We start from the raw sequence: 24186 nt of genomic DNA on the forward strand, positions 1-24186 counted from the left end.
TCCCACTTTGGCCTCCCAAGTAGCTGGGACTACAGGTGTACACCACCATGTCTGACTAATTTTTGCTCATTTGTTTTCAGTAGAGATGGGGTTTTGCCATGTTGACTCCTGGGCTCAAACAATCCTCCTGCCTCTGCCTCCCAAAGTGCGGGGGTTACATGCATGAGCTTGAACTCGGGATTAGGAGGTTTTAGTGAGCCGAGATCGCGCCACTGCACTCCAGCCTGGCTGCAGAGCGAGACTTCGTCTCAAAAAAAGGCAAATAACCCATGATGAACTAATTATCAAAACTTTAGGTAAACCAGGATCCACCCAGCACTTGTATGATTCATCTTAATCCTGGCCGCGCCACACAGGACTGTCACCAATGACAGCACTTACTACAGCCAAGAACTCACTCCGCGGCTGCAGAAAGGCAACAGCGGGAAACCGCAAAGGAGGATTCGCCTTTTTGGAGCTCACATCTCGTTGCTTCACTGGGTTGTAGCCACAAAGCTGAGTTCAGGGAATGCACTGCCCGCAGTGCATTTCACATTGTGAAAAGTTGAGCATCACTAATACTCCGGTACACTTTCATACTGACATCCATGCCAACCATCACTAAAAAAAATTCCCCTGGCCGGGAGGCTCCAGCCTCGCTATTCTTTTCCTGGGAGTAGGACTACAGTCTCCGGCGCTTGGCCCTTGACGGTTAAGGACAAAAACCCAGGAGCGCGTATGTGCACGCTAGTAAACTTAACGTTCGTATAAAAAACAGCGTCTGAAGTGTGGTTTAAAATACAAACAAACGCGCCTACAAGGAAGAAGTGCCTCGGTCCCACCCTCGGCCTCCCGTAAGGCCCTGGGAGACGCAGCCGCAGATCTCCCGCCACAGCCGCGGTCAGCCCAACGCAGAGGGCCGCACAGCTCCTCGCTGGGGTCCTGGACGGGGCCCGCCCCCCGCGCCCCCCGCCCCCCGCCCTCCCCCGGGAAAATCGCGGGGGACCCCAGCGCGCAGGCGCCGACCCGCCAACTCCGCAGCCACAGCCCGCCAAGGCGCCTGCGCAGAGGTGTGGGTCATGGGGAGGGGCGAGTTAGGAGGGAGAGCAGAGTGCGCGCGTAAATCCTAGAGAGGCGGGCTAAGCCGGGCTTGGGGCAGGGTTTGTCTTCCGGAAAGTCTGGATTCCCGGACAAGCCGAATTGCCTCTGACCGAACTCCCGCTTGAGAGATGATCGAAGAAAATCGGCTACCATTTGTACCCATCGAAAATCTCCAAATGGAGGCCGGCGCTGAATTTAGGCTGAGAATTGGACTTGCAAGAGGCCAGTCCGGAAAGCGGCGGAGGGAACCTTGGCGGGCGCACGCATGCGTGGTAGGCCCCCCTCACGTGTGGCCCGGCCGTGGCCTCCCCGCGCTCGGAGGTCCCGCCCCCGGCCGCAGCATCTTTCCGGACCAGGGGAACGGGTAAGTTGGAAGGGGGCTGGGCTTCGCGGTTCAGCCCCGCCTCGGAAGCCTCCAATTGGGCACGGATGAGGGCTCCCCCTCCAACCGCTCTCCTATTGGTCCGCGAGTGCGAGCGACGCGCCTCATTGGGCCGCGCCGACTTAGGCACCAAATTCAAAGATTTTAAAAGTACCAGCTGGCGCCTTTTAAGAGACAGCTCTGTGAAGCAGGCAGGTTGCTCAGCTGCGTCCGGAGTGGTTCCTCCACCTGAGGCGGACTTCACATCGGCTGGCATGAGCCGGCGCCCCTGCAGCTGCGCCCCACGGCCACCCCGCTGCTCCTGCAGCGCCAGCTCCAGCGCCGTGACAGCCGCCGGGCGCCCTCGTCCCTCGGACAGTGAGTGAGGGGAGTGGGCGCGAGCGGAACTTGCCCGTCAGGAGGGGTGCACGAGGAGGGGCGCAACCTGCAACCCTAACCCGAAATCCCCCCGAGCCTGGACACGCGGCCACACCGCAGGCCGGGCCTCAGGCGACGGCGGTTTCTGAGTCCGGGAGGAGGTCTGGGGGTCGAAGGGAAGCCAGATGTGCAGGGGCGGGTTGGCGGGCCACGGGGGTCCCACCACCCATGCTGACCTTGGACTCCAGCCTCGGGAGGTGGGGGTCGTGGCATCCCGAGGCGCCCTTTTTCCTCCTCGAAGACCCACCTGCCCCACCCTGCATGATTAGGCGCCAAATGCCCCTCCCCTCCCCCACCCCGTAGCCCCCGGCCGTGACAGGGCTGTGAGCTGGCAGCCCCCAGGGCCTGGCCAGCTGCCTCACCCTCGCCCCCTGCGCCCCTTTTCTACATCTCTGCCGTTGACCCTCACGGCCAAAGGCAGTTTCCCCGATTTTTCGCGGTCCCAGCCTTGCTGGCGGGCGCGGGAGATCGCTCTCGCGGTTATCTCCCGCCTCCGCGTGTCCCGCGCCCAGAGGGGCAGCCTCACCGACCCCTCAGGAGTTCCAGGGTCTCCCTCCCCACTCCCGCCAAATGGAGAGACCCCCCACCCCACTGGGCCAAACTCAACTGGGACACCCAAACAAAAACTTTACTTTTTCCCATTTTTTTCCTCTCTTTGCCCATTAACCCAGACTCAAGGCCTGGAGTGGAATGGGGAGAGTTTAAAAAAGCAATTTTTACTACAAACCTTGAATTTGTCTATAGTATTAAGATGATTTTGTGAGAATCGAAGAATTGGTGACTTTTCCCTGTAACTCTTGAAGAACTAGTACTTTATTGCTAAGCTTGCAGAGAATGGAAGGCACTCAAATGCTAATTTTTATCCTCCTTGTTACTACCTCTAAATAAAATCGATAAGCAATTATTTTTACCTGAGAAACAACCCAAAATGAGAAGAAATTTAGCAAGTCGGCATTGTACTATTTTGTAATGGCTCTTTTATTTAAAAAGAACTCTAGAAGTCTCAGGAGGAAAAAAACTTAATACATTAAGTATATTTCTAGAGGATCCTGAATCTTCAGTCTGCAATCGAAATTCTGAAATTTGATGGCTTTATGAGGGGTTTTTGGGGTTTTTTTTGGTTGTTTTTATTGATAACTCCCAATTGTCTTTACTGCCTTGCTCCTCAGAAAGAATTTACTGCCCGTTGGAATTTTTTCCCAGTTTACAGGTTTGAGGAGATGAAATTAAAAATACATATATGTTGCCTCCAAATAGTTTTGAAAGTGGATTTTTCTAATGTTTTCTTTTAAAGATTACTTTATGGTCACAAGCATTGGGCCTCTTAAATTCTTAAGTAAAGGAATAGCCATGCCCAACGTTGACCACATGGTGGTTATCTGTAGGTATTAGAGACTGGAGCCTATTATTTTAGTTAACAGAAGAGTTACAAAGATTTTTAAGCACTACAGCCTTAATTACATTTAATATGACGTGTCAGGTCTATATTGAAAAGTTAAATGTAAGGTCAGACTTCATAAAATTTACTTTTCTCTGTATGACTGGACTGTGAGTTGGTAAGTGAAAAATTAAACAATGTCATGTGTGAGTCTTATTAGTATCTGCACTTAGGGGAAAAATAGGAGGAATAAGACATTCCAAGTTCACAAAGCCGGTCAAAAGGCTAAGCAAGGATTTTCATTCAAACTTGTATCTGATTCTTAAATCTATACATTCTAATGGAAAAGTATGTGATATTCTGAAATATATACTTCTGTGTCAAATGTGCTTTTACTACTTTTAAATATTAATGATTTGCAGTGTAAGGAATATGAAAGGATTTGGCTTATGTGATTAAAAATAGATTGTATTGACTAGATCCTTGTGATAAGAATTTTGTGCTGCATTTAGTCCTGTATTACTACTGTCTTACTCCCATTTTATGGATGAGGAAATGGAGGTTTTAAGAGTTGATTTCATCAGTTTTCCCTAACTTAGGAAATAGCGCTGTATACTTTAGTCTTCAACCCAGGTTGCTTTTGTTTGTTTGTTTGTTTTGTGTGTGTACTCTCCTTCCTGTCTACATCTGGTAGATTAGCAGCAAGTTGACTTTACCCTCCTAAGTAACAGACCTTGAATTTATGCAGTTATTTTCATTTCTGCTACAATCCTTCTAGTCCAGGTTTCCCACACTCTGTAATTCTGTAATAAACACTTGTAACTAATTCTTTCTGCTTCCACTTTTACCTTCCTGCAATCCATTCTCTACAACTGCCAATTATCTTTTTGAAATGTAAACCAAATTTCTCTCTTCCACTTATATGACCCAACCTACCCCACAAATCTACAGATCATTCCACTTCTTCAACTATAATTTTCAGTAACCTCCCCCAGCTCAGCCCTACAGGTCCTTCTCTTCCTTTAACACTCACATTTTGCCTTGCTTCCTGTGTTTCCCACTATCTAGAACTCTCCCAACAGATTTTCATAAGATTTTCAGATCTCAGAATGTCAGCTTTGCTAAAACATTGTCCCTAATTTCTCTCCCCTACCCTGTCACTGAATGGATGTTGGATAAATAAGTGAAATGGTTAAACTGAATTCTTAGCCCTCATCCGTTTAATTTATGAGGCTATGTAGCCATGTAATACTTTCTCTCCTGGATAATAAGTCCATTATATGAATACTTCACATAGTTCTCAAATTTGGCCTGATCATTGGAAAACAGTTAAAAGGAATGGATGTAACCTTTTGCAAACAGTTGCTTCAGCTTCCTTTTTTATAAAACATGCTATTCTGTTTATTCTGCAATATTGTTCTGGAAATGAAAAATACATTAGTTTCACATTTTAAAATTAAATCTACAACCAACATCCAGATTTCACTTTCATTTAATACCTTTCTCCAAAATAAGAGAACCAGAGTTCCTTGGAGAAATGACTGATTCTAGGGCTGAAACAGGGAAATTATAAGATGCACTTAGAGCATCTTGTAGTTCCAGAAAGTAAGGGATGTTCAAAACACAAAACGATGTGAAATGGACACCAACATCAACTGAAAGCTCACAATAGCAAAAGGTGGAACAATTTGAGCAATACTATAAATGGTATTGGATTATAACCAAAAGTCTATGAGTTTATACTGATATAAATGATTGATAGTACGAATAAATAGGAGATAATGGCCAAATCTACTGTGTAGAAGAATTCCAAATGATTTATAAATTTACTCCCCACCCATTTAAGTGTGAGCTGTGCATAATAGCTTCCTTTCAAAAAGTTTCCAATGGAAAAGGAACAAAAAGGAGTAACTTTATAGTTGGAGAAACCTCAGAAATACTACCTCAACCAAGTAATCAAGGCTAACATCAGTGATCAAATCATAGCACCTTACCTCTGTGGTCTAAAAACCCACAGCCCAGACTAAAGCTGAGAAAAAATTCAGACAAATCCCAATTGTGGAAAAGGCTACAAAATGGCCAATACTTCTCCAAATTGTCGAGGTAACCATAAACAAGGAAATTTTTATAGTCAAGAGGAGCCTAAGGATATACAATGACTAAGTGTGATGTGTCCTGGGTAAGGCCCTGGAACAGAAAAAAGACATTAGGTAGAAACTATGGCAATTCACATAGAATAGGGATTTTAGTTAATAATGTAACAGTATTGGTTCTTTTGTTGTGACATGCATGTATGCATGTTAGTAATATAAGTTGAGCAATGAGTGTACACCGATTCTGTGCTATCCTTGCAACTTTTCTGTAAATTCACAATCAGTTTATTAAAATGTTTTTTAAATACTAAATCATTTTTTCTTTTTCTCTTTTTTTTAAGGCAGGGTTTCCCTCTGTCTTCCAGGCTGTAATGCAGTGATACAATCACCACTCCCTGCAGCCTCAACCTCCCAGGCTCAAGCAGTTCTCTTGCCTCGGCCTCCCTAGTAGTTGGGACTACTTGCACATGCCACCATGCCCAGCTAGTTTCTTTTTTAAAATTTTATGGAGATGGGGTCTTACTATGTTGTCCAGGCTGGTCCAAACTCCTGATCTCAAGCAATCCCCCAACCTATGCCTCCAGAGTATTGGGATTATAGGCATGATCCATTGCACCTGATACTAAATCTAATTATTCATGTGAAAATACATGTTCTTGCGAGAGGGATGTGTAATAATTATCATTTTGTTCATTTTAACTCCTTAAGTGCTAATTTCGTAAGTAAGAGTACAGATTCTAATGCTAGTATTAGCTTTAAAAAAAAAGTGGGAAACATATTTTTATATTGTATGTCTTCATTGTGTCAGGCACTGCCATTTGCTTGGATTTTGTAGTAAGCAATAACAGTAATGTCTAGCCTTTAAGAAACTTAAAGTACTTTTAAAATTTTTAGGTTGGTAGTGCTTTGAAGTAGGGTTTGATGAGGTCCGAGAGTTCCCTCAAAAAATGAAGCTATCCATGAGTAATGGATTAGAAGCTAAATAAACAAAGGAAGCAGAAAAGATATTCTAAGCAGAGAAATGCATAATATACAAAGCCCCTGGTATGAAAAAGTCATTGTTACTGAGGACTAGGAGAGGGCCTGCTCACATGTGAAATGTACATCTTTTTTTCCTTAGTACCTTAAGAGCTCTTGTACCGTAAATTCTGGATTTTCTATCATTTTTATAAACAGTATAAGTGTTATTTGTAAGGTCTATTTTTCCAGAGCACCTCATTATAATGAGGAAGAAAAGTCTGGCCCATTTAATCAACTACCTGTATTAGGCAAACTAAGCTATACTTCAGTGCGCTCAATTATAAAAACAACAGTTTCCGATCTTACCTCAAAAGGTTTGTAAACATGGGAAATTACAAAGTTCTAAACAAGTATAAAGTATTTGAATCATTATTAGCTCTAATTTTAAAGAACTGTCTATATTCAAAGAATGGTGTTCAAGTAAAGAGGTTCTGTAGAGCAACCTTTCAGTAACTGTGTTATAAAGACAGTAGAAAGAAGATTACTTTGAATTCCTGAAGTATTTTCAGGCCTTTTTGCTTTAGGCAGCTAAACAAAGCAGAGTGTGCCTTCATAGGTGGCTTCTGCTTTTTTATCCTCTCTTATAAATTGTGGTCATCAAACCTAATTTTTTAGTTGAGGCAAGAATAGAAGTAATCCCTTGGCATTTTATTTGTTTCCTTTGAATGAAAGTAGACCACTCAGAATCGTTTGTTCTAGATTTAGGGTTAATTAGGGAGCTAGCATTTGTATGTTCTTTATTTTTATGCAGCTGAACTCTTAATTTTAGGTTTAGAGGAATCCTGGAGCACATACTATGTGTCTTTCACTGTGTTAACATTGGGAATTTAGAAGCAGTTTCTCTCTACAAGTTATAGACAACAGTGAGATGTTACAGCCTTGCAGCTCCAAAAGCAGTCTGTTCTGATGTGCCTTCTCAAGAGTAATGTAATATGTATATACTTATTATAAGGTTTAAGTAATATGTTCACATTATTGTCATATCAATAATTAAACTTGGATAATATGACAGCTGTATATGCAGGTACATGTAGACAATACCTAATGCTGCGAGGTTGCAAAATAACTTTGTATATCCCAATTTAAGAAGTAGGGATATGTGGAAATTTTGCCATTAAGATGTAAATGTTCTTTTTGTAGGTTGTAAAGAAGAAGAAAGTTCTACCCTTTCTGTCAAAATGAAGTGTGATTTTAATTGTAACCATGTTCATTCCGGCCTGAAACTGATAAAACCTGATGACATTGGAAGACTAGTTTCCTACACTCCTGGATATTCGGAAGGTTCCTGTAAAGACTGTATTAGTAAAGACTATGAAAGGCTGTCATGCATTGGGTCACCAGTTGTGAGCCCTAGAATTGTAGAACTTGAAACTGAAAGCAAGCCCTTGCATAACAAGGAAAATCAACATGTACAACAAACACTTAATAATACAAATGAAATAGAAGCACTAGAGACCAGTAGATTTTATGAAGACAGTGGCTATTCTTCATCTTCTCAATTAAGTGGCCTCAATGAACATGAAGAAGATAGCCTCCTGGAGGAAAATTTCAGTGACAGTCCACAATCCTGCCTGCTACAGATACAAAGCCCAGACCAATATCCCAACAAAAACTTGCTGCCAGTTCTTCATTTTGAAAAAGTGGTTTGTTCGACATTAAAAAAGAATGCAAAACGAAATCCTAAAGTAGATCGGGAGATGCTGAAGGAAATTATAGCCAAAGGGAATTTTAGACTGCAGAATATAATTGGTAGAAAAATGGGCCTAGAATGTGTAGATATTCTCAGTGAACTCTTTCTAAGAGGACTCAGACATCTCTTAGCAACTATTTTGGCACAACTCAGTGATATGGACTTAATCAAGTAAGTACTGTTTTGAATATACATACTGGCATGATCCACTGAACATTGCTGTTAGTGGCTCAGTGCCACTACCTCATGCAAAGACTGTTGTACAGGTTGAATGTCCCTTATCTGAAATGCTTGGGACCAGAAGGATTTCATATATTTTTCAAATTTTGGAATATTTGTATTATACCCTACAAGTTGAACAGTTGAACATCCCTAATCCGAAATCCAAAAATGCTCCAATGTACATTTCCTTTGAGCATCATGTCAGCATTCAGAAAGTTTCAGATTTTTGGATTATAGATGCTCAGCCTGTTGTAGGTAACCTTACAATGTTGTTTAATCGTAGTAATGACTTTTGCTGGTATTTTGCTACCTATGTGCCACTAAGATGAAAAAAAAAAATGTACAATTAATGCATTTAATCTAGCCATTTGGAATTTTATATTCATGCTATTACAAAACTGTATTTCTGTTGGCTTAGGATCTTTGTTCCTTTTAGTTTTGAAATATATAAGATGTAATTTACATCTTTGGGGATTAACTGTAAAACAGCCTAGTTCAGTCTACATGTCCAGTAAGCATTATGAGTTGTCACACCAGACAGTGTGAAGCAATTTTTGTCCTTTCCAAACCATTTTTGGTGGTAGGACTCTCCTCCTAGGTTTGACAGGGATGAAAATAAGATCCACAAATAGGGAATTGTTATTTTTTTTTATTTTGAGACAGGATTTCACTCCCATCACCCAGGCTGGAGTGCAGTGGTGCAGTCTTGCCTTAACTGCAACCTCCACCTCCTGGGCTCTGTTTATGACTGTTTCTTAGAAACCTTGCACTAACCACCATTTCTTTTTCAGTTTACCAAGGAAAATTACTTAGGATGAGATAACTTTGAGAATTAGGGTGATTATACAGAACTAGATAGGGTTCAACTGGGTTTTGTTTTTTGTTTGTTCTCTTAATATAGTGGCTTTTTAAAGTTGATTTCTAATAGCTGTGTGCCTAGAGTACTTTGAAATTTGTCTGTTATTTTTACCAGATAGCTAACATGGTATCATATATACAGTGGTGGCTACTGTTTGATGTTTGCAGATACTGTGAAAAAATAGTGTACAAAGCAGTGGTTCTTAAGCCTCAATGCACTTAGAATTACTTGATGAGGAGGGAACTTTTTAAAAATATAGAGCCCTGAGCTCCATTTTAAACCAGTGTAAACCCCCAGACAGTTGTAATGTGGTCGGGTTTGAGAAGCACTACTAATATAATTATCTTTTGCACTGCTAATGTTTTTCTACTGTATTCATCTTAGCTCTTTGTGACACTTTGTTTCATTTATGGTGATTTACTTTTCCAGCGTGTCTAAAGTGAGCACAACTTGGAAGAAGATCCTAGAAGATGATAAGGGGGCATTCCAATTGTACAGTAAAGCAATACAGAAAGTTACCGTAAGTCTGCAGATGATGTTTTTAGTTAAAAATGCACTGCTAATGTTCTTGTAGAAATAGAAAACAGGTAATCTGGAAACCCTTCTTTACATTCATAAAGTATTTTAGCCTTATACTAGAATTTTGAAACTAAATATCTAAAGTAACGAAGGGAAAATTACTCAGTTCTCAGACAGAGTTGACCATATATAGTCTACCTTAGTTGCCAATTGTGTTTATGTGTATTTCATAACATTTGGAAAATTTAGAAAAGCTGTTTTAACATTTTTTAGGTATTAAGTACCATATAGACTATGCATATAGAGTGATTTCTCAGGGTTTTTGGTTCACAATTTCTGTCTATAAGTTAGACTTGATATGTGTGAATGTGTAGATGTTGCTTTGTTTTAGTATGTGCAGGTAAATTACATGTAAGGATAAGTCTTTTACATCCTTGTCATTTCTTACATGTATAAACAATAAAAATGTCTCATTGTTGAGGATATAGGAAATAATTTCTAAGTTCTATTAAAATTCTTTTAAATAGGAAGACAATAAGTTTTCACCACATGCTTCAACCAGAGAATATGTTATGTTCAGAAGCCCACTGGCTTCTGTTCAGAAATCAGCATCCCAGACTTCTCTCAAGAAAGACGCTCAAGCCAAGGTAGCCAGTCGAGGTGATCAGAAAGGTTCTGCTTACAGTCGACACAATGAATTCTCTGAGGTAATTTGTTTTATTGTAAATTTTAAAACATAAGGGCTTTAGAGTAAGAAATGCATACTAATTTGTTCTCTAACATTAAGAAACCTGATATTGATGATCATTTTAATTATAATTAGACTATTAGGGAATTCGTTAGTGTCCTCTTTATGTCCCTCTCAATAATATGGAAAACAGTTGAAATTAGAAAAGTACACAGAAATGTCTTTCTGTGAACATTAGGTACTACTTGGCATTGTTTGTGAAAGTTCAGTGATTTTGAGTTAAAATTTAGAAACACTCAGGAAATAAGGAAAAACCTAGATTTCTTATAAAATTACTCAATACTACATTTGGTAGTTTCTGCCTTTAAGAACCAAGGAGGAGAGCTAAGTGGAAAAAGGCAAGCTTTCTGAACTTGAAGATCTCCTATTCTACCTTCAGATCAGTGAGTGATGTGTTGTGAAAGTTCTACTCACATGTAGACAACTTCACAAGCTTAATTTAGATAACTTAACAAAGTTACAGAATATTTTCTGACTCATGTTGATCGGTGAATATAAATCCTATATAATAAAACTAGTGTTAAATTTTATGCTATAATGACTAATACAACATACAAATATATTCAAAAATAAATTTATTGAGCATCTGCTGTCAGGTACTGCATAGATAAAACTTAGGGCAGGAGTTGTCATGTGTATGGAGTGATACTTCATACATGTATTGGGGAAGGCACAAGGGTGTCTGTCTTGGTTTTACTAACTAAAGTGCATGCAGTCCTTGCTGAAATTTGTTTATGGATTTTTTTTTTCTTTTTAGGTTGCCAAGACTTTGAAAAAGAACGAAAGCCTCAAAGCTTGTATTCGCTGTAATTCACCTGCAAAATATGATTGCTATTTACAAAGGGCAACCTGCAAACGAGAAGGCTGTGGATTTGATTATTGTACAAGGTGTCTCTGTGATTATCATACTACTAAAGACTGTTCTGATGGCAAGTTCCTCAAAGCCAATTGTAAAATAGGTCCCCTGCCTGGTACAAAGAAAAGCAAAAAGAATTTACGAAGATTGTGATTGAATTAGTTGTTACTGATCATGAATATTAGTTAGAAAATGTTAGTTTTTAACTTAAAAAAAAAACAAAACTGTATTGTGATTTTCAATTTTATGTTGAAATCAATGTAGGATCCTGAGGTTTTTTCCCCTAGAGTATAAAGAGGATAGATAACCTCTTGAAATATTTTACAATTTAATGAGAAAAAGTCTAAAATTCTCAGTACAAATTGAATAATTTAAATATTTTAAGAAGTTAGGTAGTTACATGATACTGAGGGTTTAAAAAAAAATTGATTCAATTTTATAGTAAAGGAAAGCCATGCAATTTTACCTAGACAATCTTAAATATAAGTCTGGTTTTCCATCTGTTAGCATTTCTGACATTTTATATTTGACTTACCCAATTGATATGAACAGAAATATCAACTTCTGGCATCTGTTAAATGTTTTGTCACCTTTCTAAGCTTTTTTTCAGTGTGTGTATTTCTCAAGAATGTATCCTTTGTCAAAACTTGTTTTTCTCATTTCTGAAATCTGTTTTAATATTTTTGTATACATGTAAATATTTCTGTATTTTTATATGTCAAAGAAAATGTCTCTTGTATGTACATATAAAAATAAATTTTGGTCAATAAAATTCTTAAAAGCTTAATGTATACCTTTTATTTTATAAACATTGTAATCCTGCAAGCAACTGAATTAAGAAGCTGCAGTGTACTGCATTTGTGTGAAGGCATTGAATGGATCTTTGTGATGGTTTTTCTGAGGAGCTTGTGCGATTTTTAGGAAGTACTCTGATCCCAGTTTCTTCTCACTCAATAGCTTAATTCAGTAGTTGTGAGGTTGAGTCTTAAGATAAACATCTCAAGATGTTTCAATACAGAAAGACCATAAAAAACTGATAAGTAATGAGGTGCTAATTTATCCATCACTAAACTGGCTGAACTATGGATTGAATAGCATCCCATCCCCCAAGAAATCTAGAAAGATTAAAATTGTATAAAAGAAGATGCCATCTTGGCTGCAATCAAGCATTTGTGCTAGTAACAAGGATGTGTGTATTCCTTAATTTCAAAGTTATGTTTCAATTATGAATATGGGGAAATCCTAAAAGGTTGAATTCAGACAAAGGAGCCTCTAAAGATTCAAGGGTGGGCTTCAGATGCTATCAGTTGGGCCTTAGAGAAGTTTAAGGGCTTCGCCTTTTATCTCAACAGAAACCTAAGGTAGAGGATCCCTCCTGTTAACTCCCAGGCCATCACTGATCTGTCGCTGTGGCCTTTTCAAGGATTTTCTTAAATGGAGTCAAAATTTGCTTTCACTGAAGGCTATTTCAAAATACATGTGTGTGTGCCTCAGTAGTTAATGCTCTTATGAAGCAGTATGCTGTTGGATATACCAGCTCATTTACCAGTTGATGAATGATTGGCTACTCCATTTTCTACTGTTGTAAGGTGCTATAAACATTCATAATAAGTCTTTGTAAATAGTTATATTTTCATATCAGGTATATAGTAGCAGAAAGATTAAATAGTATGCTGTATTTTTAGCTTTTTAAGAAAATACTAAAGTTTTCCAAAGTACCTGTGTCTGTATGTTCTCAAGTAGTGTGTGGGGTTTCCATTTATTTTATGTTCTTGTTAACACTTGGTATTTTCAGTCTTTTTAATTTTAGTCATTCTAATAAGTGTAGTACTATCTTGTTTTAATTTTCATTTCTTTACTAATGATGTTTAGCTAATCTTTCATGTTACTTGCTTTCATACATTTTGGTAATGTATTAAAATTATTTGCTTTTGCAACCTCATGAGAATTCGAAAAAAAAGTTCTTTTCCTTTTTTAATTGTTATTTTATTGTTGAGATTTGAGAGTATATATTCTGGATACAGGTGCTTTATCAGGGTATGCCTTGTCTTTCATTTTCTTAGTGTCTAGAAGTTTTTGTTTTTTTTATAAAATTCAAATTATCAATTTTTCTTTTATAGATCACACTTTTGGTGCTGTATCTAAGAAATGTATCTACCCTAAGAGCATAATTTTTGTCTTTTCGTTTTAGAAGCTTAGTTACCAATTTTACATTCAGGTCTGTGATCCATTTACAGTTAAACATTAATATAGTGAAATATGTGGATTTAAGTGGATATCCACTTGTTCCAGCACCATTTGTTGACAAGACCTTCTTTACCAAACTACCTTTGCACCTTGGTTAAAATCAGTTTTGTATAAATATGAGGAAAAATTTCAGGACTTTATCTGTTTAATTAATGTCTTGTCTCCTGAACTTCAAAACGGCACTGCCTTGATATGTCTTGAAAACAGGTAATGATAGTTCTTTACCTTTTTTCTTTTCTTAAAAAAATTTTTTTTCCTCTTTTTTCTCAAGTTGTTTTGCCTGTCATAGTTTTTTGGCATTTCTACATAGATTTTATAGCCAGCTTACCAATTTCTATAAAAACGATGGATTTTGGTAGAGCTTACAATGAATCTATAGATCAGTTTGTAGAGAACTGACATCTTAACAACCTTGAGTATTTTAATCCATTAATAGTTCTTCCACTGACTTCCATATTTCAAAATCTCTCTTAGCAAAGTTTTATCTTTCATTGTATGTCTTGTGCACATTACATCAGACTTAGACCTGTTTTTGTGCTATTGTAAATGGTATTTTAATTTCAATTTTTAATGGTTTATTGAGAATATATTGAAATACAATGTATTCTCATATTGGCCTTGTATTCTGCAACCTTGCAAAACTCAGTTATAATTGAAAGTCTATCACTTGTTCTCTGTAGGTGATTCTGTCTTCTACAAATAAATACAGTTTTATTTCTTCCATTTCAATCTATATGGTTTATATTTCTTTTCCTTGCCAATTTGTACTGGCTAAAACCTCCAGTAAAATAGAAATAAAAAATGTTGATGAAGACATCCTTGCCTTGTTCCAGATGTTAGGGGAAAACATTTAGAATGATATTAGCTGTAGGCTTTTCAAACATCCTCTTATCAAGATAAAGTTCCATTTTATTCCTAGTTTGTTGAGAGTTTTTTTTTCAAAAATGGCGGTTGGATTTTGTCAATTTTTTTTTTTTCTCCATCAATTCATATGACCATATGGTTATTCTTTCTGGATTTGTTAATATGAATTACATTGATCAATTTTCAAATGTTAAAGCTATCTTGCATTCCTCGGGTTAATGCCATTTCACAACGTATTATCCTTTTTAAATATTGTGTGTGTGTGTGTGTGTGTGTGTGTGTGTGTGTGTGTGTGTGTATGTGTATATATATATATGTATGTATATATATATATAAAGGATTTGTATTTATATTCATGAAGAATATTGATCTACAGTTTTCATACAATATCTTTGGGACATATTATTTTCTTTTCAATTTTCTGGATGTTTGTGTAGAATTGGTATTATTTCTTCCCTTACTATTGCTGGAATTCTACAAGGGATCCATCTGAGTCTTGTTTCCTTTGTGACAAGGTGTTTGAAATGCAATTTTTTAATAGATGAAGGACTATTCAGGTTATCTATTTCTTCTTGAGTGAGCTTTAGTAGTTTATATCTTTTGATGAGTATTTAATCTAATTTATTGAATTTATTGGAATACAGTCATCACAATATTCTAACACCTTTAATATTTGTAGAATGTGTACTAATGTCATCTATTGCATTCCAATATTGGTAAATTCTATCTTTTCTCACCTTATACTGATTAGTCTGACTACAGGTTATTCTTTTTCCACATTCTTAAGGTAAATATTGATTTCATTGATTTCAGACCCTTATTCTTTTCTAATTTAAATATTTAGTGTTAAAAATTTCCACCAAATTCTATTCTAGCAGCGTACCATTAAATCTGATGTTTTATCCTTTCTTTCTTACTCATTTATAAGTGTTTTATAATTTTCCTCTTGATTTCTTCTTTGACATGTACATTATCTATAGGTCTGTTATTTACTTTTCCAATATTTTGGAATTTTTCATGTATCCATTTCTAATTTCATGGTGGTCAGAGAAAACAGTTGTATGACTCAATTCTTACCAATTTAATGAGTATTTTTTATGGCCTATCATATGATCTATCAAGGGAATATGGTGTATTTTGCTGTTCTTTGTTACAATGACCTATAAATATTAACTGGGTCAACTTTGTTGATAGTGCTCTCCTATCTTCTATATCCTTACTGATGTCTATTTATTGGTGCTATTATTGAGGGAGAAGTATTCAAATTCCTAATTGTAATTGTGGATTTGTCTGTTCATTCTTGTAATTCTACCAGTTTTTGCTTTTAAGTACAGATGTTCCTCAACAGTGTGGCTGTCTGGATAAACTAAACCCATTGTTTGAACTTACAGTGTGTTTACCTGTGCACAACTTCGTAAGTCAAAAATCATACTGACTATCCCTTTTGCAGATTGAAAAGTTGAAAATGTGTAAGTCAGGTGCTGTTTGTGTTTTGAAGCTCTGTCATTAGTTGCATAAATATTTAGGATTATTATGTTCTCTTAGTAAAATGACCACTTTATCATTTTTAAATGACCTTCTTACCCCTGGATGTGGCTTTACTATGGAATCTACATTGTTTTATATTAAAATAAGCACTCTAGTTGTTGTCGATGTTGTTTTTTTGAAATTAATATTGGCATAGTGTATTTTTCCAAACATTTGCTTTTTTTTTTTTTTTTTTTTGAGACAGAGTCTCGCACTATCACCCAGCACCCAGGCAGGCTGTAGTGCAGTGGTGTGCTCTCCGCTCACTGCAATCTCCACCTCCTTGGTTCAAGCAATTCTGCCTCATCTCCCGAGTTCCCAAGTAGCTCTGACTACAGGCATGTGCTAAAAAAAAAAAAAAAAAAAAAAAAAAAAAAAAATCTGTTTTTTGTTTTTTTTGTTTTTTTTTGTATTTTTAGTAGAGATGGGGTTTCACCATATTGGCCAGAGGATGGTCTTGATCTCCTAACCTCATGATCCACCTGCCTAAGCCTCCCAAAGTGCTGGGATTATAGCCATCCATTTACGTTTAACTTTTTTGTATTTTTTATGGTATTTGAAGTGTGTTTTTATAGACAGCATATATATAAGTATTCATTTATTTTTTAAAATCTACTTCAAAAGTTTTGTCTTTTAAGTGAGATGATTAGACAATTTTCACTTGATGAAATTGTTGATATGATTGGATTTAAACCTACCATCTTGATATTTGTTTTCTAGTGGGTCCATTTGTTCTTTGTTCCATTTTTTTTCTTTTTTTTTTTTTTCGGTATCTTTCAGTTATTTTTGTGGCTCCTATGTCTAGTTTATTAGCTAATTAGCTATAATTATATTTTGTGATTCTAGTTATTACTTTGGGATTTATGGTATTTCTCTTTAACTTATTTGAGTCTAGCTTCAAATATTATTGTATCTTTTTATGTATAGTATAAAACTGCCATACTTCTTCTCTCCACGCCTTTGTGCTATTATCATACATTTTAGTGTAATATATATGTGTGTGTGTATATGTATATATGTGTGTATACACATATATACTTATATATGATATATGTGTGTATATATACATATGTGTGTGTGTATATATACATGTGTATATATATACGTATATATACATGTGTGTATATATACGTATGTATATATATGTATATGTATATATCTGTATATGTACATATGTATATATATGTGTGTGTATATATATACACACACACACACATATATACATATTTACTCCCACACTGCACTATTTTTGTTTCTTTATCACCTAAGAGATTTCTGTGACAAAAAAATTTTCTTACACTTGTATTGCCCACACAGCTGCCATTTCTGGTATCTTCATTTTTTTGGGTAGATATAAATTTTTTTTTTTTTTTCTTGAGACGGAGTTTCACTCTTCTTACCCAAGCTGGAGTGCAATGGCGCCATTTCGGCTCACCGCAACCTCCGCCTCCTGGGTTCAGGCAATTCTCCTGCCTCAGCCTCCTGAGTAGCTGGGATTACAGGCACGAGCCACCATGCCCAGCTAATTTTTTGTATTTTTAGTAGAGACGGGGTTTCACCATGATGACCAGGATGGTCTCGATCTCTCGACCTCGTGATCCACCTGCCTCGGCCTCCCAAAGTGCTGGGATTACAGGCTTGAGCCACCGCGCCTGGCCAAATATATTTCTATCTGATAAAACTTTCCTTATGCCTGAAGACTTCCCTTAATTTGCTGGTCTTTGATTTTTTCAGCCTTTGTACATGTGAAAACATTTTTATTTTTGTTATTTTAAAGTTTACTCTTAATTGACAAATGGTTTTATACATTTATGGGGTACATGATGCTTTGATATATATACACATACATACACACTGTATAATGATTTAACATATCCATCACCTCACACACTTATCAGTTTTTTTGGGGGGAGTGAGAATATTTAAAATTTATGTTCTTAGCTGTCTTCCATTTTACGATACATTATTATTCACTATTGCCTCCATGGTTCACAGTGAATCTCCAGAACTTATTCCTCCTGTCTAGACTTTTTATCCTTTAACCAGTATTTCTCCATTCCACACCCCACTGCCACCCACCCCAGTCCCTGGTGACCTCCATTCTATTTTTGATTTCACATAAAAGTTAGATCATTCAGTATTTGTCCTTCTGTGCCTGGTTTATTTCACTTAGCATGATGTCTTCCACATTCATTCATGTTGTTGCAAGACTGCCATGTGGAAGGCTGAATAGTATCATGCTGTGATTTTATTTACTATTTAATAGTACCACATTTTCTTTATCCATTTATCAGTTGATATATAATTAAGTTGACTCCCTATCTTTACTATTGTGAATAATACTGAAATAAACATGGATGAGTGAATATATCTTCATTTCCTTTAGATATATGCTGAGAAAGAGAATTGTTGAATCACACAATAGTTTTGTTTTCAATTTTGGGGAGAACCTCCATACTGTTTTCCAAAACGATTATGCTAATTTACATTCCCCCCAACAAGGTACAAGAGTTCCCTCTTCTGTACATCCTTGTTAACACTTGTTATTTTTTTTTTTTTTAAATCAAGACTATTCTAACATATGTGAGATGATATCTCATTGTGGCTTTAATTTGCATTTCCCTGATTAGTGATGTTGAACACCTTTTCATATACCTGCTAACCATTCATATGTTTTCTTTTCAGAAGTATCTATTCAGGTTCCTACCCATTTTTTAAATTGGTTGTTTTCTTGCTATTGAGTTATTTAAATTTCTTAAATATTTTGAATATTAGCCCCTTATCAGAAGTGTGGTTTGCAAATGTTTTCTCCCCATCCCATAGATATCCTCTTCACTCTGTTGATTGTTGCCTTTGGTGTGCAGAAGCTCTTTAGTTTGGTGCAATCCAAGTAATCTACTTTGCTTTTGTTGCATGTATCTTGGGGGTTGTATCCAAAAAAAATTTGCCAAAGCCAGCATCAAGAAGCTCTTGCTCTGTGTTTTCCCCTAGTGGTTTTATAGTTTCAGGTCTTATATTTAAGACATTAACCCATCATGATTTGACTTGTGTACATGGGACAAGATAAGGGTCTAATTTCATTCTTCTGTATGTTGATATCTAATTTTCCCAACATTTTGAAGACAATGTCCTTTCCTCATTGCATGTCCTTGACAGCTTTGCTGCAAACCAGTGGACTGTAGATGTGTGAGCTCTGTTTTCTATTTATTTGGTCTATATGTCTGCTTTAATGACAGTATGAGCCGTTTTGATTATTATAGCTTGATGGTACATTTTCAAGTCAGGTAGTGTGATGCCTCCAGCTTTGTTTTGCTCAAAATTGCTTTGACTATTTGAGGCCTTTTGTTTTTCTATACAAACTTTAGGGTTGTTCTTTTCTATTTCTGTGAAAAATGTCATTTCAATTTTGGCAGGGATTGCACTGAATCTATAGATTACTGGGCAATATGAACATTTTAATAATGTCAATTCCACCAATTCATCAACACTATATATTTTCATTTATTTTTGTCTTAAATTTATTTCATTAATGTTTATAGTATTCAGTGTATTGTTCTTTCATACACTGAATGTATTTGGTTAATTGTATTCTTGGTTAAATGTATTTCTAAGTTTTGTTTTGTTTTGAGATGGAATCTTGCTCTTTAGCCAGGCTAGAGTTGCAGTGGCACAATCTCGGCTCACTGCAACCTCCTTCTCCTGTTTTCAAGTTATTCTCCTGCCTCAGCCTCCCGAGTAGCTGGGATTACAGGCATGCTCCACCATGCCTGGATAATTTTGTATGTTTAGTAGAGATGGGGTTTCCTCCATGTTGGTCAGCCTGGTCTTGAACTTCGGACCTCAAGTAATCCACCTGCCTCAGCCTCCCAAGGTGCTGGGATTACAGGCATGAGCCACTGCGCCTGGCCAGTTTATTTTTTAATGCTGTCACAAATGAGATTGTGTTCTTGATTTCTTTTTCTTTTTTTTTTTTTTTTGAGACGGAGTTTTGCTCTTGTCACCCAGGCTGGAGTGCAATGGCGTGATCTCAGCTCACCGCAACCTCCGCCTCCTGGGTTCAGGCAATTCTCCTGCCTCAGCCTCCTGAGTAGCTGGGATTACAGGCACGCGCCACCATGCCCAGCTAATTTTTTGTATTTTTAGTAGAGACGGGGTTTCACCATGTTGACCAGGATGGTCTCGATCTCTTGACCTCGTGATCCACCCGCCTCGGCCTCCCAAAGTGCTGGGATTACAGGCTTGAGCCACCGCGCCCGGCTGTTCTTGATTTCTTTTGTGACTAGTTTGTTGTTAGTGTATAGCAAATTTACTCATTTTAATATGTTAATTTTGTATCTTGCAACTTTACTGAAATCAAATCCAGTCAAAGACACTACATAAAAAGACAATTATAGGCCAAAATCTCTGGCAAACATACATGCAAAAATCCTCAACCAAATAAATACTAGTAAACTAAATTCAAGACATTAAAATGTTATTCACCAGGTTTCTCATTTGATTTTCTGCTACTATAACAAAATATCTGAAATGAGGTCATTTATAATGAACAGAAATGTATTGGCTCACAATTCAGAAGGCTAAGTCTAAGATCAAGGGTCAGACATCTGACAGGGGCCTTTTTTGCTGCATCATTCTATGACAAAAGGGCAAAGAAAGGGCAAGAAGGCCGGGTGCGGTGGCTCATGCCTGTAATCCCAGCATTTTGGGAGGCCAAGGCATGTGGATTACCTGAGGTCAGGACTTTGAGACCAGCCTGGGCAACCTGGTGAAACCTCGTCTCTATTAAAATGCAAAAATTAGCCGGGTGTGGTGGCACACGCCTATAATCCCAGCTACTCTGGAGGCTGAGAAGCCTGGGAGGCAGAAGTTGCAGTGAGCCAAGATTGCACCACTGCCTTCCAGTCTGGGTGACAGAGCTAGACTCTGTTTCCAAAAATAAAGGGGGTGGGGCAAGAGATTAAACTTGCAGCCTTAGGCCCCTTTATAATCAACCTTAGCCCACTTATAAGTGTGAAGCCCTTATAGCCTAAACAGCTTCTATTAGGCTCTACATTTCAACACTTAGATTGGAGATTAAGTTTCCAATAAATGCTTTTAATTTATGTATTTACTTTTGAGAGAGGGTCTCAGTCTGCTACCCAGGTTGCAGTACAGTGGTATGATCATGGTTCACTGCAACCTCAATCTCCCAGACTCAAGTGATTCTCTCACCTCAGCCTCCCGAGCAGCTGGGACTACAGGTGTACACAACCATGCCCAGCTAATTTTTTGTTGTTATTATTATTATTGTAGAGACAGTCTCACCATGTTACCCAGGCTGGTGTTGAACCGCAGGGCCAAAGCAATCCTCCCACCTTGGCCTCCCAAAATATTGAGATTACAGGTGTGAGCAACAGTGCTCAGCCCACACATGCTTTTTTGAGGACACATTCAAACCATACCATTTTTTTGCCCCTAGCCCCCAAAATTCATGTCTTTCTCACAAAATATATGCATTTTATCTAATATCCCCCAAAAGTCTTAAATCATTCCAGCATCAACTCGAAAGTCCAAACCCCAGAGTCTGATCTAAATCAGATATAGGCGAAACTCAAGGAAGGATGGCAAGGAGGCAATTCCCTTCAGGCATGAGCCTGTGGAATCAGACAAGTATGTGCTTCCAAAATACAATGGTGGGACAGGCATAGGATAGACGTTCCTGAGGCAAGATAGGTAGTCAAGGAAGTAACCATGGCCTTGGGACTCAGCAACTGCATCATCAACACAACAAGCTCCAAAACCACGTCCACAGAACGTAAAAAGCACACCAACACCCCAGGCGGAAGTACGGACCCCAGGCTGAAGTACAGACCCCAGGCGGAAGTACGGACCCTAGGCGGAAGTACGGACCGCAGGCGGAAGTACGGACCCCAGGCGGAAGTACAGACCCCAGGCAGCAGAATAGACCCCAGGTGGAAGTACGGACCCCAGGCTGAAGTACAGACCCCAGGCGGAAGTACGGACACCAGGCGGAAGTACGGACCCCAGGCGGAAGTACAGATCGCTTACTGGCGTGACAGCATGAGTATCGGGGACCCCGTGGGGGAAAATCAACTGGCCTCGAATGGAGCTGAAGAAAAAACTGTTCAGTGCAGGCGGGTGTTAAACTGGGAGCAGCGTCTGAGGCACAGGGTGGTCGGGGCTGTGGTAGACCAAGGGCGGATCCTGCGGCACCACCTCAGGAAGCTGACACCCAGTGCACGGCAAACAGTATTCTGTAGGGGAAGAAGAGCAGAACACTCTGCCTGCAGATCCGGCTTTCCCAGAAAGAGAAGGCAGCCATGGAAGTGGAAGCCCCCTCAAAGCCAGCCAGGACTAGTGAACCACAGCTCAAAATGCAAAAGAAGACAAAAGCCTCCCCTGACGTAGAAATGAAGGACCTTGAAGATGAGAGCTAAACCTCTTCTGCTAAAAGATTCTCAACTGGAGCCAAAAGGACTCAGTGGTTGTTTATATGACGTTGGCAAAAGCAGTGCTCCTGGCCGGGCGCGGTGGCTCAAGCTTGTAATCCCAGCACTTTGGGAGGCCGAGTGGGTGGATCACGAGGTCAAGAGATCGAGACCATCCTGGTCAACATGGTGAAACCCCGTCTCTACTAAAAATACAAAAAATTAGCTGGGCATGGTGGCACGTGCCTGTAATCCCAGCTACTCAGGAGACTGAGGCAGGAGAATTGCCTGAAGCCAGGAGGCAGAGGTTGCGGTGAGCCCAGATGGCACCATTGCACTCCAGCCTGGGTAACAAGAGCGAAACTCCGTCAAAAAAAAAAAAAAAAAAAAAAAAAGCAGTGCTCCTTTTCACTCTCCAGATTTCTTCCTTCCTAATGGCCTACTGACCTCCCCTGGAGTGATGCCTGGGAAGAAGAGGGTACAGAAGGAAAATTGGAGAATGGCCTCTCTATCAGTCAACTCCGTTTGTAATAAAGTCCTAGCACTCTGGAAAAACAACAGCAAACAAACAGCACACGCTACTGGCTTCATAGTCAAGCTCATCCAAGCAGAACTATCTTCAGGATTTTTTTTTTTCTTCCTGTCACCCAGGCTGGAGTGCAATGGCGAGATCTCGGCTCACTGCAGCCTCTGCCTCTCAGGTTCAAATAATTCTCCTGCCTCAGCCTCCCAAGTAGCTGGGATTACAGGTGTGCACTACCACGCATGGCTGCTTTTTGTATTTTTAGTAGAGGCAGGGTTTCACCATATTGGCCAGGTTGGTCTCTAACTCGTGACCTCATGATCCACCCTCCTTGGCCTCCCAAAGTGCTGGGATTGCAGGAGTTAGCCACCGCATCTGGCCAGGAAATTTATTCTGTAGACAGTGTGCACATTTTAATTTTACTTCTCTTCAGACTGACCCATTATATCCATTATAATAGTCAAAACACACCACTGAGAGGAGATTTAAGATGTGAATGAGACATGTAATGTATACACAAACATGTACATGGCTGGGCACAGTGGCTCATGGTTGTAATCCCAGCACTTTGGGATGCTGAGGTAGGTGGATCACTTGAGGTCAGGAGTCTGAGACCAGGCTGGCCAACATGATGAAACCCTTTGTCTACTAAAAATACAAAAATTAGGCGGGTATGGTGGCACCTGCCTGTAATCCCAACTACTTGGGAAGCTGAGGTAGGTGAATTGCTTGAACCTGGGAAGCAGAGATTGCCCCACTGCAATCCAGCCTGGGCGACAGAATGAGATTCCTCATCTCAAAAACAAAAACAAAGCAAGCATATACAACTGAGCATGTGCACCCAGAGAACCACCCATAACATACTTACTATTAGGTGGATGTAAAAGTAATTGCGGTTCTGCCATTAACAATACAGCAAAAACTGCAATTACTTTTGCATCTACCCAGTATCAATGCCTTTTTCCACCCCCTTATGAATAATCATGTAAGACTCCCATAAAGAGAGTTTCCCTTGTAACAGTCAATGCTGTCTCACTCAAGCAGCCTACTCTGACTCAGCTCTCAGAGTGCACTTTTGTTTTTGCAACTACCATTCAGAGTATCCTTATTCTTCTGCAATATATTGCTTCATGCTGTTTATTGCTGTGTATCTCTTGTTTACATTCTTTTAACCCAGAGGACAAAAACCTAGGACTCAGAATAACCATCAACATCCCATTCCAGAAGAAAGAAATAAGAAGAAAGAGATAACTGGTCCCAAATAAGTCCAAAAACCAACTGAGTAGACAAGGTTATTACTATCTTTTCAGGCAGGCTCTCACTCTGTTGCCTA

At 38.9% G+C, this 24186-nt stretch overlaps 1 protein-coding gene and 1 pseudogene across 2 annotated transcripts; both read left to right on the plus strand.

Moving 5' to 3' along the window:
- Window positions 1-1085: 1085 nt before the first annotated feature.
- Window positions 1086-11819, plus strand: FBXO5 (F-box protein 5). 2 transcript variants are annotated; one of them, XM_074397240.1, is made up of 5 exons: window positions 1086-1444; window positions 7511-8231; window positions 9571-9661; window positions 10188-10367; window positions 11166-11819. In XM_074397240.1, the coding sequence occupies exons 2-5, from the start codon at window positions 7549-7551 to the stop codon at window positions 11415-11417; spliced, it is 1206 nt and encodes a 401-aa protein (XP_074253341.1). In that variant the 5' UTR covers window positions 1086-1444; window positions 7511-7548; the 3' UTR covers window positions 11418-11819. The 2 variants fall into 2 exon arrangements, with proteins under 2 accessions (XP_074253341.1, XP_039323403.1); XM_039467469.2 differs by lacking the exon at window positions 1086-1444 and adding an exon at window positions 1629-1819.
- Window positions 11820-21632: 9813 nt separating this feature from the next.
- Window positions 21633-22339, plus strand: LOC120363268 (uncharacterized protein C11orf98-like; annotated as a pseudogene).
- Window positions 22340-24186: the final 1847 nt, after the last annotated feature.

The sequence above is a fragment of the Saimiri boliviensis genome, chromosome 4 (assembly GCF_048565385.1).
Source record: "Saimiri boliviensis isolate mSaiBol1 chromosome 4, mSaiBol1.pri, whole genome shotgun sequence".
Lineage (NCBI taxonomy): Eukaryota > Metazoa > Chordata > Mammalia > Primates > Cebidae > Saimiri > Saimiri boliviensis.